The 16,034-nt window shown below is 49.2% G+C and overlaps 1 protein-coding gene across 1 annotated transcript in view; it reads right to left on the bottom strand.

Annotated features, from left to right (window-relative positions):
* Positions 1-14,957: 14,957 nt before the first annotated feature.
* Positions 14,958-16,034, bottom strand: part of NIPAL2 (NIPA like domain containing 2) — an 83,205-nt gene continuing 82,128 nt past the window's right edge. The window contains exon 11 of the mRNA XM_052651963.1: positions 14,958-15,589. Coding sequence (XP_052507923.1) covers positions 15,477-15,589 — 113 coding nt within the window. The 3' untranslated portion in view covers positions 14,958-15,476. The remainder of the gene's footprint in view (positions 15,590-16,034) is intronic.

Genomic DNA, 16,034 nt, shown 5'->3' with positions numbered 1-16,034 from the left:
AGAAAGGATGAGAGATAACTGATGGATGTTGGTATTTCTTTCTTTAACAAATAATTAACTTTTTGGCCACCCTATGCTAGGTCTCCGTTGCTGTGCTTGGGCCCTCTCTAGCTGTGGCGAGTGGGGCTGCTCTTGGTTGTGGAGCTGGAGATTCTTGTTGCAGACCTCAGGCTCTAGGGTGTGTGGGTTCAGTTGTGACGCACGGGGTTAGTTGCTCAGCAGCAGGTGGAATCTTCTCGGACCAGGGATTGAAGGTGTGTCCCCTGCACTGGCAGGCTGATTCTTATCCTCTGCACCACCAAGGAAGTCCTACTGGTGTTTGCCTAAGTTTTAGAGTGATTTGTTACACAGCATTAACTAACCAAGACAAACAGGGCTGGGCTTCCAATGTGGCTCAGCTGGTAAAGAATCCGCCTGCAATGCAGGAGACCTGGGTTCAATTCTCGGGTTGGGAAGATCCCCCTGGAGTAACGGAAAGGCAACCCACTCCAGTATTCTGGCCTGGAGAATTCCATGGACTGTAGAGTCCATGGGGTCACGAAGTCGGACACGGCTGAGCGACTTTCACTTTCACAGACAGGACTTAAAGGGTAGGATTTCCGACATGAAGACCCTTTCTAGAACTGAGCTGCATACTCCTGGAGCGAGGCTGTTGCCACGTGGCCTGGAAGCATTTTAAAATCGCACGGCGGCCACATGTGCTCCACGTTGTCACCCCGCCAGCCCTGCCCTTCACAGCCTCGGTGTTGCTCTGTGATCCCCCCGCCTGGGTGTCGCCAGCATTCCTCAGCAGCTGCCCCAGCGCTCAGCACCACCGGCACGCTGGCTCTGCTTGCTGTCAGCCTTCTACCCCAGCCCCAGGCTGGCTGGTTTGGGCAAAAACCACAAGAGAGCAGATGACTTTCCTCCTGAGTCCTTCAGCGTTTTCATCATGGGCCACAGCTGTTTTGGAATAAAGGGCTGAGATCAATGTGATTTTCTGCCTGGAATCTGGAGGCCAGGGCTGCAAATGCCGACACAGTTTTAAACATCTTACGCGAGAAATGAGCTTATGTTGCTCCTGGAAGGTGGCTCCTGGGTCCTGTTCTCCCCTGTAGGTCCTTCTTGTTTTTCAGCTCCTACCAGCGGACCTGGTGGCCCTTCAATTTAACGTTTAATTGAATGTTTGATCTCGGAGTCACAGAATAGGTGCTTGGTCGCTTTTGACATAGCCCGAGACAAATTTGTTGGATCATCATAAACACACTGGGTGTTCTCTTTGTGTGTTTGTGGTTTGCACATCATCCACGGATCCTGATGACAACCCTTTCCTGAGCAATTTTCAGGCTGGGCTGTTATCTTTGTGGCTCTGGTCTTGTTGCCATTGTTTTCTTCTTTATTCCTCGGCCCTCATCTGAGATAAATCTTCAAGCTTTCCACCCCTCCCTGAGATGGTTTATGACTCACCAAGTCCCATCCTTGGGAACAAACAGCCTGTCCCCGCTCGCCCGCCCCCGCCCTCCGTGACCCAGCACTCTCTCCAGCGATCATGGACCTTTACTGGAGCGATGGGTCAGGGTTTGGTCCTGGGTTGGTGACGTTATTAAAACCAGATTTAGTAATGGTCCAAGCAGCGAGTCCCCCTGTCCAGTAATGGTTCATCATAGTCATAAAGCTAAACGGGATGATCAGGGGTCAACTAATCTCTGCTTTTAAAAAGCATGACCACACCTACGTCATTCCAGAGAGAAGGCATTATCTTTTATTTGTTGTTAGTTTTTAAAGACCTCCAGAGAGAGCTCAGCCTCCTTCGGAAACCACTCAGTGATCCAGTGTTTCCTAGGCCACGTTGAACCAAGTGTGTGTGTGAGATGTGCCGGTGCCAGGGTTTCGGCGACCGTTTGGTCCCCAGCACTCCCCCTCTGCCCCCTTCTGCAGGCACAGGGTCTGAGACAAGGCAGCCGTGGAGTGCAGAGGACAGAGAAGGTGGGAGCAGCTGGGTGTGTGAAAAGTCTGCAGAGTTTGGTGCCTGGATTCAATTCCACCTACCTCTGATTTTCTCTGTGACCTAAGTAAGGCGAGGCTGGTTAGAATCCCGCCATTTGTGATGGGAGAGGAATCACAGGTCCTTTGCAAAGCTGTGAGGCTTGGAAGTAATATATACATCAAGTGCCTCATCCATAGTAGCTGCTCCATAAATGCCTGCTGGTATGGGGGATAGAGAGAAACGATGCCCGGGCAAGGCAGTGGGGACATCTGGAATGTGTGGTCTGCGTGGGCACACTTTAGGCAAGGGTGAGTCCTCCCTGGAGTCTCCACTGCTCACAGCACGGGGCTCCCCCCCCCCCACCCCGGGGGGAAATCCCGAGGCCACCCGCTGAGCGGGGGGCGGGGTGCTGGTCCCAGGGGCCATCCTGGGGGCCTCCAGCTGACCGGCCACGGCAGCCAAGCCCCTGGTTGGGTTCTCTGGGGGGTGATACACGTTGCCTGACTTGATGAGAAGCAACCTGTCCCTGGGCTGTTGGTTTCCATGGTAGCGCAGGGAAGAGCAGCCAAGCAACCAGGCAGCTATGCTTTAAAAAAAAAAAGGTTGCATGGTTTGGGATCCTAGTGACTGTCATAGATCTGTGTGTGCAAAATACAGAGATTCGTTTATGAAACAAATATTTATTCAGCATCTACCACGTACCAGGCACATGGGGTGTATTGGTGAGCATAACAGACATTCTGTTCCCGAGGCACTCACGACATGGCAGGTGGGGTGGAGAGCTAGGCAATGAAGACGAAGTGTGATCAACACATGCATTATACAGTGTTTTAGGAGGCGAGCCATGGTATAAAGAGAAAGAGGTAATGGGAACTATGAGAGCTGGGTGGAGGTGGGGTGGGTTACGACGGAAATCATGTGGTCAGAGGAGGCCTCCTTGTGGAGGGAACATTTGAGCAAGACTTAGAGAAGTTTCCGGAAACTAGCCTGGCAGAGAGAGAACAGCAGCATGTGCAAAGGCCCTGAGGCAAGAGTGTGCATAGTGTGTTCTAGGAGCAGGGAGGAGGCTGTGAGGCTGGGGAGATGAGAGAAGAAGGCAGGAGGGGCCCTTGGGACATCAGACCACATCCAGTCATCTGACTTGGGCTCTCCTATGGGCTTCCCTGGTAGCTCAGTTGGTAAAGAATCCACCTGTAATGTAGGAGATGAGGGTTCGATCCCTGGGTGGGGAAGATCGCCTGGGGAAGAAAATCGCAAGCCACTCCAGTATCCTTGTCTGGGAAATCCCATGGACAGAGGAGCCCGGTGGGCTGCAGTCCATGGGGTCACACGATTTGCACACTACTTAGCAACAAAACCACCACCACTGCGTGACCAGTTACAAGTCTGCGGCCCTCATCCAGTGGGAGATGATGGTGTTGGCATTGGAGACAAGTCCAGGGCAAGCCACATTCCACAAAAAGCTGACGTTGAATACCAGAAGTCAGATGAGCACAAAGATGAGCGTGACTCAAAGTGGAACAATCCAAGTTGCAAACACACAAAAATAAAAAAATAATAATAAAATGTAGAAGAGAGGGAAGGAACATATCTGGCTGATGAAAGCATGGAAGTCTTCAAGTGTTCAGGACGGGCTTTGGAGGATGGATAGATTCCAACCAGGAGTAGGGCCGGGAGGGCGATGAGGGCAGGTGTGGCATCCGGGCAAACTGTGAAGGTGGGAGAGGTAGGGACAGAATCAGGCCTTCTCCATCTATCCTTCGTCTCGGGCTTCCCCCAGCCCACAGTGTGCACCAGACATGAGGGGCAACAGAAAAAGTGGAGACAGCTGGGCCGGGCTGACTAGTAGGGAAGCTTAGGCGAGGGGTACTTCAGGTGGGAGGTTGGGAGGACGTGGAACAAAGTCTGCAGCTGGGGGGCCTGGGGAGATGGGGAAGGTGGGATGCTGGCTGTCGGCCAAGGTTGGAGTAGGAAACCGCCCTGAGGCCCAGCCAGGGGTGGGGAGCACAGGGGTACCACTAAGACGGGTTGTTGGCAGAAAATAGGAGAGGAGAAAGGCAAAGGCTTTGCCTTTGAACACACTGAGAGCAAGATGTCAGGAGGCAGCGGTCAGGCAGGAATTGAAATGCCAGTCAAGGAGTTGTGGCACACTTGGCTCTCGGTCACTTTGCACTAATCTGCTGGGGGCTCCCAGGGTCAGTGGAGAGCCTGCAGGGTCAGGATGGGAAAAAGACAGAATCCAAATGAAACCAAGTGGCCAAGGTCAGGCCTCTGGCAAATGCTGGGTAGAGTCACTGGCACCTTCACAACTGGACGTTGGATGCCACCCCTGCTGGTGGCAAAAAAAGACAGTTTTAACAGGCCCTTGCTTTAGACCCAATGTTCTGGAGGAAGTGTCAACTGCCAGAGGTGGGGGACAGGGGGTCTTGCCTTTCAGCTTCCATGGTGGAAGGGTGGGAGGGGTCTGCTCCCCAGCAAGTTTCTCTCCGTGGTCGATTCCCCAGTCTCAGGGCACAGGGCATGTGCTGGAGGCTGAAGGAGATGAAAGTCCCCATGTTGGTTCACTAGGGCTTCTGTAATGAAGGACCGCGGGCCAGGGGCGTATGCATCATCTCATAGTCCTGGGGTCTAGGAGTCTGAGGTCAGGGCGTGGGGAGAGTTGGCTGCTTCTGAGGGTCCCAAGGAAGGCTCTGGTCTTTACGTCTCTCTCAGCTCCTGGTGGCTTCAGGCTTTCATTCCTAGGCGTGTAGATGGCTGTCTTCTCCCATCTGTGTCTTCACAGTCTTCCTCTGTGTGTCTTCCCTCTTTGTGTCTAAATCCCCTGTTCTTCTAAGGACACCGGTCATATCAGATCAGTGAAAGAAACGTGAAAGTTTAGTTGCTCGGTCGTGTCTGACTCTTTGCGACCCCATGGACTGTATCCCACCAGGCTCCTCTGTCCATGGGATTTTCCAGGCAAGAGTACTGGAGTGGGTTGCCATTTTCTTCTCCAGGGGATCTTCCCCAGGTTGGGATCAAACCTGGGTCTCCCACATTGTAGGCAGACACTTTACCATCTGGGTCACCAGGGAAGTCTATATCAGATCAGGGCCCACCCTAATGACCTCATTTTTAACTTGACTGCCTCTGTCAAGACCCTATTTCTGGGACTTCCCTGGTGGTCCAGGGGTTAAGACTGTGCTCCCAATGCAGGGGACCTGGTTTCAATCCCTGGTCAGGGAACTAGATCCCTCATGCTACATCCAAGACCGAGCATGGCCAAATAAATTAAAAAATAGACCCTACTTCTAAATACAGTTCCATTCTGAGATAGTGGGGTGTAGAACTTGAGTGCATTTTCCAGGGGAGACTAGTGTTAGTTGCTCAGTCCTGTCCAACTCTTTGCCACCCCATGGACTGTAGCCCACCAGGCTCCTCTGTCCATGGGGATTCTCCAGGCAAGAGTACTGGAGTGGGTTTCCATGCCCTCCTCCAGGGGATCTTCCCAACCCAGGGATTGAACTCAGGTGTCATGCATTGCAGGTAGATTCTTTCCCATCTGAGCCACCAGGGAATCCCTGGTGGGGCAGTAGGGGGCCACAGTTCAGCCCATGATGATAGCATGTTGGTTTAGCTTTTTGTAATTTCAATTTACTTCTCCAGAAGTGGATGATTTCCATTCTGATGGTTTTAGGAAAGATAAATGTATAATTGTCAATTTTTAAATTATGGAAATGAAATAAATCTGCTCTGCTGTTTCAATCATTCACGAAAGTTGGTTAACAAGCTCGGGTTTGCCCACAGCAATTTCTATTGATAGGTTGGAGGGCCAAGGTGCTGCTTGCAGAGTGTCTCTGGCCATGGGATAAATATTTTTCTGATTTTTATTGTGGTGGTGCAGAAATGAAGGAAGTGGAGTTGTTCCATTGCTTTTGGACTGAGAAAACATGTTCCGCATGTGGGCTGTGTCTAGGGGCCAAACACCAGTCTGCGGCAAAGACCTGTCACCCCCGCCCACCCGGGGCAGCCGCCTCGCCAGTCAGACCATCTCCCCACACGTACTTGATGTCCCCGTGGTTTCCAGAAAAAACTCAAGTCGCACATGTGTTAGACCCGACGTCTGGGCGCTTCTGCTCAGTCCGTCTGGAAGAGCTTCTCCCATCTTGTCACCTGAGGCTTTGCCATCCACTCCACTCTCTCTCAGGAGCATTTTCCTGAAGGAAGCTATGAGGCCTTGGTGGTGGCAGGCCTCAAGTCCCTTCTTTCTGCCATCCCTTTAGCATCCCTGCTGGTTAAGACAGTAAAGAATCCACCTGCAATTCAGGAGACTCGGGTTCGATCCTTGGAGAAGGGAAGACCTCCTGGAGAAGGGACCAGGAGAATCCCACGAACAGAGAAGCCTGGTGGGCTACAGTCCATGGGGTCGCCAAGAGTCGGACACGACTGAGCGACTAACATTTTCACTTTCTCTGCCATCCGTTTATGTGTCACCTGCTTTTCCTTCCACATCTTCCTTCGAGGCCCAGCAGGCCAGGGAACACGAGCTCTGCTCTATAGACAGGAAAATGGGGTGTCAGAGGCAGGCAAACACCCAACAGCTCGTTGGTGTTCAGTCGCTCAGTCGTGTCCTACTCTTTGCGACCCCGTGGACTGCAGCATGCCAGGCTCCCCTATCCTTCACCATCTCTCAGTTTGCTCAAATGCATTTCCACTGAGTCGGTGATGCCCTCCCAGCATCTCGTCCCAGCAACCGGCATGCTTCTAAACAGGGAGAGAGATGGGAGGTTTGGGACTTAAGCCAGCAGACCCCCCGCCACCCCCTGCCAAAAGAACCCACCTGCCACCAGAGGAAGGCGAATAGAAATATGGGAGGAAAGTTCTCCTCTTTCCAGGGCTTTCTTGAGAGGGGCGCCGGCCGATCGGTCCTAGCGGGCCTCCTGGCCCAGGGCCCAGAGCAGCGGTGCTGAGTAAACAGGAAACACCAGGAATCTGTTTTACTTGGGGCAGGCTTTACTTTCCCTCCTTTCAGGGGAAAATGAGTCTGCATTCCGCAGACTCCTGAGTGAACAGCAAATAGACGGGGAGGCAGTGCCAAGGCTGTGGTCCTCCGTGGTGGTTTTGGAGCCGGTTCTCCTGTGTGGGGAGACCTTGGCCGGCCGGGCGGGCGGGAAGCAGGTGGCTCGCTTTAGAGGAGACTGAGGGGGGCAGACGCTGGTGCTCTGCGGCTGCCTGCTTCCCGTCAGTCAGCCGCTGACGGGGGGTCAGCACCGCTCCTGGTCCCACGCCAGTCAACTGAGCGGGGGACGAGGTGGGAGGCGCTGTGGGGAAAGGATGCCCGTGGCCGCCTGGTCTGTAAGGAATCCCAAGCCTTCCTGGAGGCCGCACACTTGGCTTAAGGATGCGGCCAGAGGCTGGGCTGGGGTGGGCTGGGGTGTGTGTGATGTGTGGCCGGTTTTGCCCTAAGGCCCACCGGCTCAGATCCCCCTGCCCTGGTGACAGAGTCGAGGAATGAGATAGTTAAAGGGCTCTTTTGTGGCCGAGCGCCTCAGCTTTTTCCTGTCTGTGTGACTTCTCTCTACATTGAGAAGCCTCCACCTACGTCTCCCCTCAGCACCTCTTTTCATCTTCCCCTCTCTCACTCAGTAGATGCCTTGGCCATCCCTCGGTCACCATCTTTCAGGATTACTACACGTTTGAAAAAAGAACAAGGTTATGATGGAGAAGACTCTTGAGAGTCCTTTGGACAGCAAGGAGATCCAACCAGTCCATCCTAAAGGAAATCAGTCCTGAATATTCATTGGAAGGAGTGATGTTGAAGCTGAAACTCCAATACTTTGGCCACCTGATGTGAAGAACTGACTCATTTGAAAAGACCCTGATGCTGGGAAAGATTGAAGGCAGGAGAAGGGGACGACAGAGGATGAGAGGGTTTTTGGCATCACCAACGCGATGGACATGAGTTTGAGCAAATTCCAGGAGTTGGTGATGAATCGGGAGGCCTGGCATGCTGTGGTTCACGGGGTCACAAAGAGTCGGACACGACTGAGCGACTGTACTGAACTGAAGATGTCATCGAGCCTGGTCATTTTCTTGGGCCCACCTTCTTCCGCCTCCGGTTTGAAGACTGTACCCTGCCTGCTATGGACTCCCGGCGAACAGGTCAGCATTATCATTTGAATACTTGAAAGAATGTCCTCTTGCTTTTAATGAAGTGTTTCTCCAGTGGGCTCACTTTTCTCTTTCTGTGCTGCAGCAGCATCCAATGCACGTCCAGAAGGAAACCCAGCGAGCCCCAGGGAAGTCAGGCTCCGGGAGTGGCCGGCACACGTGTTCTCTGCAGCCAGCTGTGAAGGGCTTGGCTGGTGTTGTAAGCGTGCCCATGAGCACAGGTGGTGAGCCTCACATACCTGGGCCTTCCCGACACAGGTCTGGGCCTCTCCTGGTCGGCCTCTCAGCCTCTAAGTCTTTGCTTCGCTTGTCAGACCCGCTTGACTGCCCTTCCTCTGCTAACAGATTTGGCTCTTAGCTCTTTTACTCTGATGATCCCTTCTCTGCTATAATTTTAATTTGCTAACAAGCATGGCCTGCTCATGGCCCTTAGCTGTCTTTTTACCTTTTTATCTTTCGAGGAAGTGTTTCTTTTTTTTTTAATGTATTTATTTTTCATTGAAGGATAATTGCTTTATGGTATTGCGTTGGTTTCTGCCATACTCTAGGAAGCCTTCCAGCTTCAGCTCCCACTCCTGACTCCTCACCTCTCTCTAGGACTTCCAGTTCAGCTTCTGGAGTGCCTGGCTCTGGTTGGCCCAGTTCACTCTCGTCTGGGTATAGCTTTCTTTGCCCCCAGGCCCTCTCGGTGGTCACTGTCCAGCCTACAGCCCTGCTTCACTTGGTCATTTCTCATAAGACCTAAGTGAGTGAGTGAGTGAGTCAGTGAAAGTCACTCAGTCGTGTCCAGCTCTTTGCAACCCCATGGACTATATAGTCCATGGAATCCTCCAGGCCAGAATACTGGAGTGGACAGCCTTTCCCTTCTCCAGGGGATCTTCCCAACCCAGGGATCGAACCCAGGTCTCCCGTATTGCAGGCGGATTCTTTACCAGCTGAGCCACAAGGGAATAAGACCTGGTGTACCACAATTATACCATCTGATATTGCTCACAAATGACTAAGAAAGATACAGGGAAGATGTCCTTAAATTCTGACAGGTGAGTTTTTGAAGAGACACCAATGACGTCTACAGGTCCAGCCCACACCTCCCGGAATGAAGGTTAACGACATCGGGTATCTCCCAAATCAAGTGCAGATCCTCAAGTCTCTGTCAGAGCTGGCCACCAGAGGCTCTCTTAGCTGCCTTTCGAGTCCTGTGGAGCCATCTTCCTCTTCACACGAGCCACGTTCCAGACGTTTCCCAAGCTTGCCGTGAGTTAATCAGCTTCTTTTATAGGGCTTCTTGTAACGTCCACTTTCCGCCTGTGCCTCAAAAGCTAGTTCAATGCCTATGTTCCCTTCCTATGGCTGCTGCAACAAACTGCCGTGAATTTGGCACCTTAAAACGACAGAACTTTCTTCTCCCGCGGTTCCGGAGGCCTGAGCTGAAGTCAAGGTGTTGGCAGGGCTGTGCTCCCTCCAAAGGCTTCAGGGGAGAGCCCTTCCTCGACACTTGGGGCTTTTGGAGGCTCTGTGCATTTCTCTGTCTCTGTCTCCAAGTGGCCTTCTGTTCCATGTGTTTGTGTCTTTTCTGTTTCTTATGAGGATCTATGTCATTAGATTTAGGGACTATCCAGGAAATCCAGAATGATAGCATCTCAAGATTAATTTAATTCCATCTGCAAAGGCCCCTTCTTCCAAATAAGGTCCTATTCATAGGTTCTAGGAGTTAGGAGGAGGACATATCTCTTTTAGGGTGTGGGGCATCCTTTAATCTACCACAGTCCCCCATTCCCTCGAAGACTGTCGCCTGGCCATAAGTGACCCTTTTCACTTTTGGGTTCCAAAGCCCTTTATTCAAGAACCTCAAAGACCCTTTGACATTCTACCATGCAATTTAGATACTTTGGTACTAGTGGTAAGAGTGTGGGTTGCAGAGTTGTCCTGGGTTCAGATCCCGGCTGGGCCACCTGCCAGCTGAATGGCTCTTGTTAAGTCGTTTAACTTCCTCTAGCCAGGGCCAGGACACAGAGAGGCCCCCGGGGCACATGGCTGAAGGGGGCCTTCCTCTGCAGGCCTGCACATGCAGAGTCGGCGCTCTCTATCCTGGGAGGGAGATTTCCATAAGCCTCCTTACATGTTGTGCCCCAGGTGTCTCTCTTGTCTTACCCTTGCCCCTGCCCTGCCTCTCGCCCTGGTCTTTTAATCTGTAAACTAGGGATAGCGACCTCCCTGACAGAGAGAGGGTAAGGACTAAATGAAGGGCCAAAGTCAAAGACTCACACAGTAAGGGCTCCAGAGATGGGGGCTGTTTGTTCTCTGACCTAAGCTCCCCAAGTCTTCATATCTAATTCGTTTTTATGTTTCTAATAACTTTAAACACATTACACTGAAAGGAGCATGTGATCAATTATGTGTGAGCACATTAATGCGGGTTTGCTGTCTGAGGCATGTAATTTGGGTTAGCATCTATCACCAGGCAGACAAGTCTAGCTCCGAGGGCCTGGATCAAGACTTCTTGAACTGATTCATTTCCTTGTTCGCGTTCAGTGTTTAGCAGATTTAGGTGAGGTGCTCTGGACAGCGGGAGTAGAGCCCAAAGCCTCGGAAAACTGCTGAGGCTGGTTTTCAAATTAGAGCCTTGAAGGAAGAGGCTCCCAGAGAGGGAAGCGTGCGCCCTGGGAGGATTAGCTCGTGTCTGCAGAGAGGCGGCTCAAACGTGCGAAGTGGCGTGGGTCCATGCGTGCCAGTCGGTCAGGGACGGATGGGCTCCTGCCTCGTCACACACGCTTGCCAGCTCCCTGGGAAGCAGATTCTTTCCTGGAACTCAGAGCCTATCTTGCATCTTGCCTGGAACCCTGTGAAACTCTTGGCACCATCTGCCCTTGCTGCGTGCCCCCCACGCCCCCAAAGCATCACATTTATTTGATATTGGGATTGATATTCCTCTTTTTACATTGTGGTTGGTCCTCATTAACTCAATAAGGACCAGCGTGGAAGGCCGAGTTTCCTTCTCTTCCAGGGAAAAAAAAAAGTTTCTTTGGGCCACAGCTCCTGTAACTGACTTGATCTGCTGGCATGGGACAGCATGTTGTGTGGTACCCTGAGGCTGGTGAGAAAGGGGACAGAGTCAAGAATTCCTGGGTGGAAGGCTCTACCCTGTATTTACCACAATTACTAAAACACCACATTTAATAGTTTAAGACTGGTCTGTATTTGCATGGAAACCGCATATATGTGGATTTCTATTTTATTTTTTAACTTCAAGATGGCCATAATAGGAGCCAGACTGTTGATGAGAGTAACAATTAGAAGCAGCTTCTAAATTTCCCAACACAGTCATCTTGGGTTCAATTCTGAGATCTTGTTCTAAAAGTTCGAACTGTGTGGTGTTTATCTAGCAGCCTCCCTAGAGCACTCACATTGGTTGGTGCCAGACATGTGCATTCGGCTTGCTATTGCCCAGTTCAAGGACGGCCCTATAACCAGCCCTGGAATTTAAATCAAGCAGTCTGGAAGGGTGTTGGAAAGCTTCATTTTAATAACTGGTTGTATTCACGTCCATAATATCACTATTAAATTGGCAAGTAGGAGGCAGCCTTCCGTGTGGGCGAGCCTGTATAGTCACCACCCCTGGATGATCTGTGTGCTTTGAAACAGGGAGTGTAAAGAGGGTTCTTGGCTTCAGGAATTTGGCTCAATGGTTCTATCCATCTGAGCCATGTCCACCATTGCACCTGCTTCTTCTGGAGCCAGACGCACATATCACCATCACTCATTCAATAGTCCTGAAATGACATCAGTCTACGAAATCTGTCTTTTTCCTTTCTTTCTCTGCCACAAAACAGAATCTCCAGGAGCTTGTGGGGATGGGTTGAGGGATTGAAAACTACATTCTCAAGTCACTGCTTGAGACAGTTTTTTATTATTTCAAGTGACTCTGGTGACGAAAGTAGTATTGTCACAGGGCAAGCAAACATTTAAACTGAAAACAATCAGATGGTAAGGATCTCTGCTTTAATCCACTACATGAGAGATGACTGCTACTCGTTTATGAAGCAATTATCCACCTGGAGTATGGGACTGGAGCGCTTCCTCCAGGGCAGTTAGTGGTGCTCACAAAAGAACCACTGCCTTCGAGAGAGAAAAACTCGGGCACCAGTGATGAACTCATTGCTTCTGTTTGTATCTTACACAGGCAACAAGATCCTAATGTAAATATCAACACATGGTGAACACTCCCATTGTACCCAATTTGTTTTTCAAAGTCTTGAATGCTCAAGGAGTAAGAAAGAAGCTGCACAGCAAGGGCAGAGCAGTCTAGACTGAGGGTTGGAAAACAATAGTGCATGAACTGGCCACCTGCTTTTGTCAATAAAGTTTTACTGACACCAGCCATGCTCATTTGTTTATGTCTTGTCTATGGCTGTTTCTGTACTACAATGAGAGAGCTCAGTGGTTGCAACGGACACCGTATGGCCAACAAAACTCCCAAATATTTACTCTCTGTGTTGCTACAGGAAGAGTTCACAGACCCCTGGTCTAGACAGTCAGTTGAGCCAAGTGTTGGCTAAAGGTCCCCAACTCGCAATGCCAAGAGAAGGACTGGATCGGCTCTGGTTGTTGTCATGCAGCGCGTAATTTAAAAAATCTTTACAAGCTGGTACAAGTAAAACTCCTATTCACCTAACTTTGGAGAAGCAATATGGAAAGTAAAATTAAGTCTGACTATATTTTATACGTTACCTAACTATATTTTATATGTTACCTAAACTTCTAAAGCATTTCTGGGTTGCCCAACTGTGCATACGTCAATGTCATTTCTTACAACTTTTAAAAGATACAAATGTTGGCGACCACTAAGTATTGGCATTAATGCTTGTCTCCGTGCAAAATTCTACAATGTGCAAACCACGTGCTGTAGCTATAAATACAGTCCCACTTCAAGTCAAACTCTTCTGTCTAATTATTTTCCAAATCTTTGAAACCAGTTGTAAGAGTCACCAGAAAGCTGTAGTTTAAGACACCAGACACATTTCTTAGCTGAGCCTTCCAATGCTGACATACTGGACCAATTCAATGAAGCATGCCATAAATTATATGACTATGTTATTTGAATTAATGGGACACTTTCTACAACGGCAGGAATTGTCACCAGGAGTTCAAAAGCCAGACATGGGCTCTAGGTTATTATTCATACTTCACTGATAGATTTGAATCTCACCTTTGTGGCCAGGTTTGGTTGGTCTGGTCAGGAGTGTAGGTCGTGACAAAGAACAAAGATTAAAGACCTAAAGCAGCTGAGACTACAGTTTCAATAGCCCTGAGTTAAACAACCAAACAAATGCAAGACAACTGGCTGGACCAGTAATGGCCTGGCGTGTGATCTGAAGGTTCTGAAGTGTCATTAAGGATGGGGCTTATTATTTGATGCTGCTGACAATGAAGGCTAGCTCTTTTTGCCTCATTTCAATATTCGGAGATCATAAATAATCACAGATACAATTACAGACTCTACCTGCAAATGTGTCTTAGTAGACCTGCGTCTACGGCAGCAGAAGAGCCATTCAGGGTATAGGAGAACCTGGACGAGACTCAGGCTCGACCACCTGGCTGTGTGCTATGTCTGCGGATTGAAAATGGCTGAAATTCAGTTCTCTAATGATAACAGTTCTTTTACCTAGAAGGATTTTATTCTAAAACTTGAAGTAATGACTTGAGGAAAAGATGGAGTGTTCGTGAAAATATCACAAAAAATTTAAATATGATTTTTGAGACTTAACGTTGAAAGTTAAAAACATTAAAAACCCACTTGATGAATTATAAGATCTAAACAATAAAGGCATAGGATATGAAGTTTCTCTTCAGTTTCAAGTATAATAGGATCATACGCTGAAGAAAACATCATTACTCTACACTCTTACTTTAAAAACTTGATACTGATTCATTTTTTGGTACTAATTCTTCAGTTTTTCCTTTCTTAAGCTTAAAAAGTTCACCAGCCAAGGTCTTCTGGTTTTGGTATATCCCATCATCAAATGGGGTATAAACTGGATCTTGAATCTGTCATACAGAGTGAAGTAAGTCAGAAAAAGAAGAAGAAGTATTGTGCATTAATGCATATATGTGGAATCTAGAAAATGGTACAGACGAAGCTATTTCCAGGATAGGAATAAAGATGCAGATGTAAAGAACAGACATGTGGACCTGGGGCAGGATGGAGGGGAAGAGAAAAGTGGGCTGAACTGGGAGGTTAGGACCGACATATATACACTATACCATGTGTAAAATAGACAGCTGGCGCAAACATGCTGTAAAGCACAGGAAGCTCAGCTTGGTGCTCCGCGATGACCCAGAGGGGTGGGATGGCAGGGTAGGAGTGAGACTCAGGAGGGAGGGGATATATGTATACATATAGTTGGTAAAGAATCCGCCTGCAATGCAGGAGACCCCGGTTCGATTCCTGGGTTGGGAAGATCCACTGGAGAAGGGATAGGCTACCCACTCCAGTATTCTTGGGCTTCCCCTGTGGACCTGGGTTCGAGCCTGGGTTGGGAAGATTCCCTGGAGAAGGGAACGGCTACCCACTCCAGTATTCTGGCCTGGAGAATTTCATGGACTGTATAGTCCATGGGGTCACAGAGAGCTGGACACGGCTGAGCGACTTCCACTTTTATAGCTGATTCACTTCATTGTACGGCAGAAGCTAACAAATCACTGTATAGCAGTTATACTCCAACAAAAAAAAGGGAAATATGAAAATGAAAGAGTGACCTAAGTGTAGTCAAAACACAGATGCTTAATTATGAAAAAAAAAAAAAAAGACCTTTACTGTTCAAAGGATAAATATGATAGGGCTAGTTTTCAGAAAAGATGATTCACCACTCTCATCTGGGAACAGAAAGGTGAAATCTTTATGGGAAGGTTCCTAAAAGATGTCTAAAGAAAAATGAATGCTTTCAAACCTTTGGTTTAGGGAGGAGGTCGTGGGACTAAAGTGTCTCTTTAAAGTAAAGCAACTGACCTTGCAAGCTGTATGGGAAAAGCAACCTACGCGTTCTGCAGCCAAATCGTGAAGGCACATTTTTGTGTGACATTCCTGCCTGGGCAGCCAGGCTCTAATTAAGATCCCGTCAGTTAGATGATCACCAGGGAGAGAGGTCCAGGGTGTGGAGAACACTTCAAATTACATTCCATGAAAACCTTAGACTGTCAAAGCTTAGGAAGGCCCTGATCATCCATAGACATGGAGTTGGGGTCAGGGACTGAAACGAAGGCGAGCACATGTCAGCATAAACTAACTGCTGACATAAATTGAACATGTGCAATTTTTTAAAAGGTGGTATTGAATAACAGGCCCACAGCCATCCCTCTCGGCGTCTCAGACCCCTTTCTTCTCTTCACTCGGGCTCCTTATGGAGTCACTTCCATCAGGCAGAGTTCCATAGGATAAGCCGCTTGAATCTGGTTGTATTTTATCCAATATTTGTTTCCCTGTGGAGATAATAATCACAAAGAATCTTTTGAGCTCTTGTAGAATAATGTCTTAATAATTTCTCCTCTATCTAGGCCACATTTTATTCCTTTTTGAAAAAGGACAATGTAGTCGCCCTATAAATAGAAGAGATAAACGTCAGGGAAGAAAGGCCCACAGAGCTCCGTGCCCCTGATGTAAGATCGTGGCTGTCCACGTGAGCAAACTGTCTTCCCACCCGGGGAGCACATGCTGTCCCCATGACCGTGCTGGGGACAGAAATCAGGCTGGATCAGTCAGGAGACTAATATGAAGCGTGTACGCATCTCCAAACCTCTCTCCCCATTCTGCCTCCTGGTCCATGTTTAGTCTAACGCATCTAACAACAGGGGAAAACAGACTTTCAGAATGGCTTCTAAAGCTCTTACTGATTCTACATATAGAACTGTGTGAAATGAAAGAGTT

This window comes from Budorcas taxicolor, chromosome 14 (genome assembly GCF_023091745.1).
Source record: "Budorcas taxicolor isolate Tak-1 chromosome 14, Takin1.1, whole genome shotgun sequence".
NCBI lineage: Eukaryota > Metazoa > Chordata > Mammalia > Artiodactyla > Bovidae > Budorcas > Budorcas taxicolor.
This window is presented reverse-complemented; position numbering and strand designations above follow the sequence as displayed.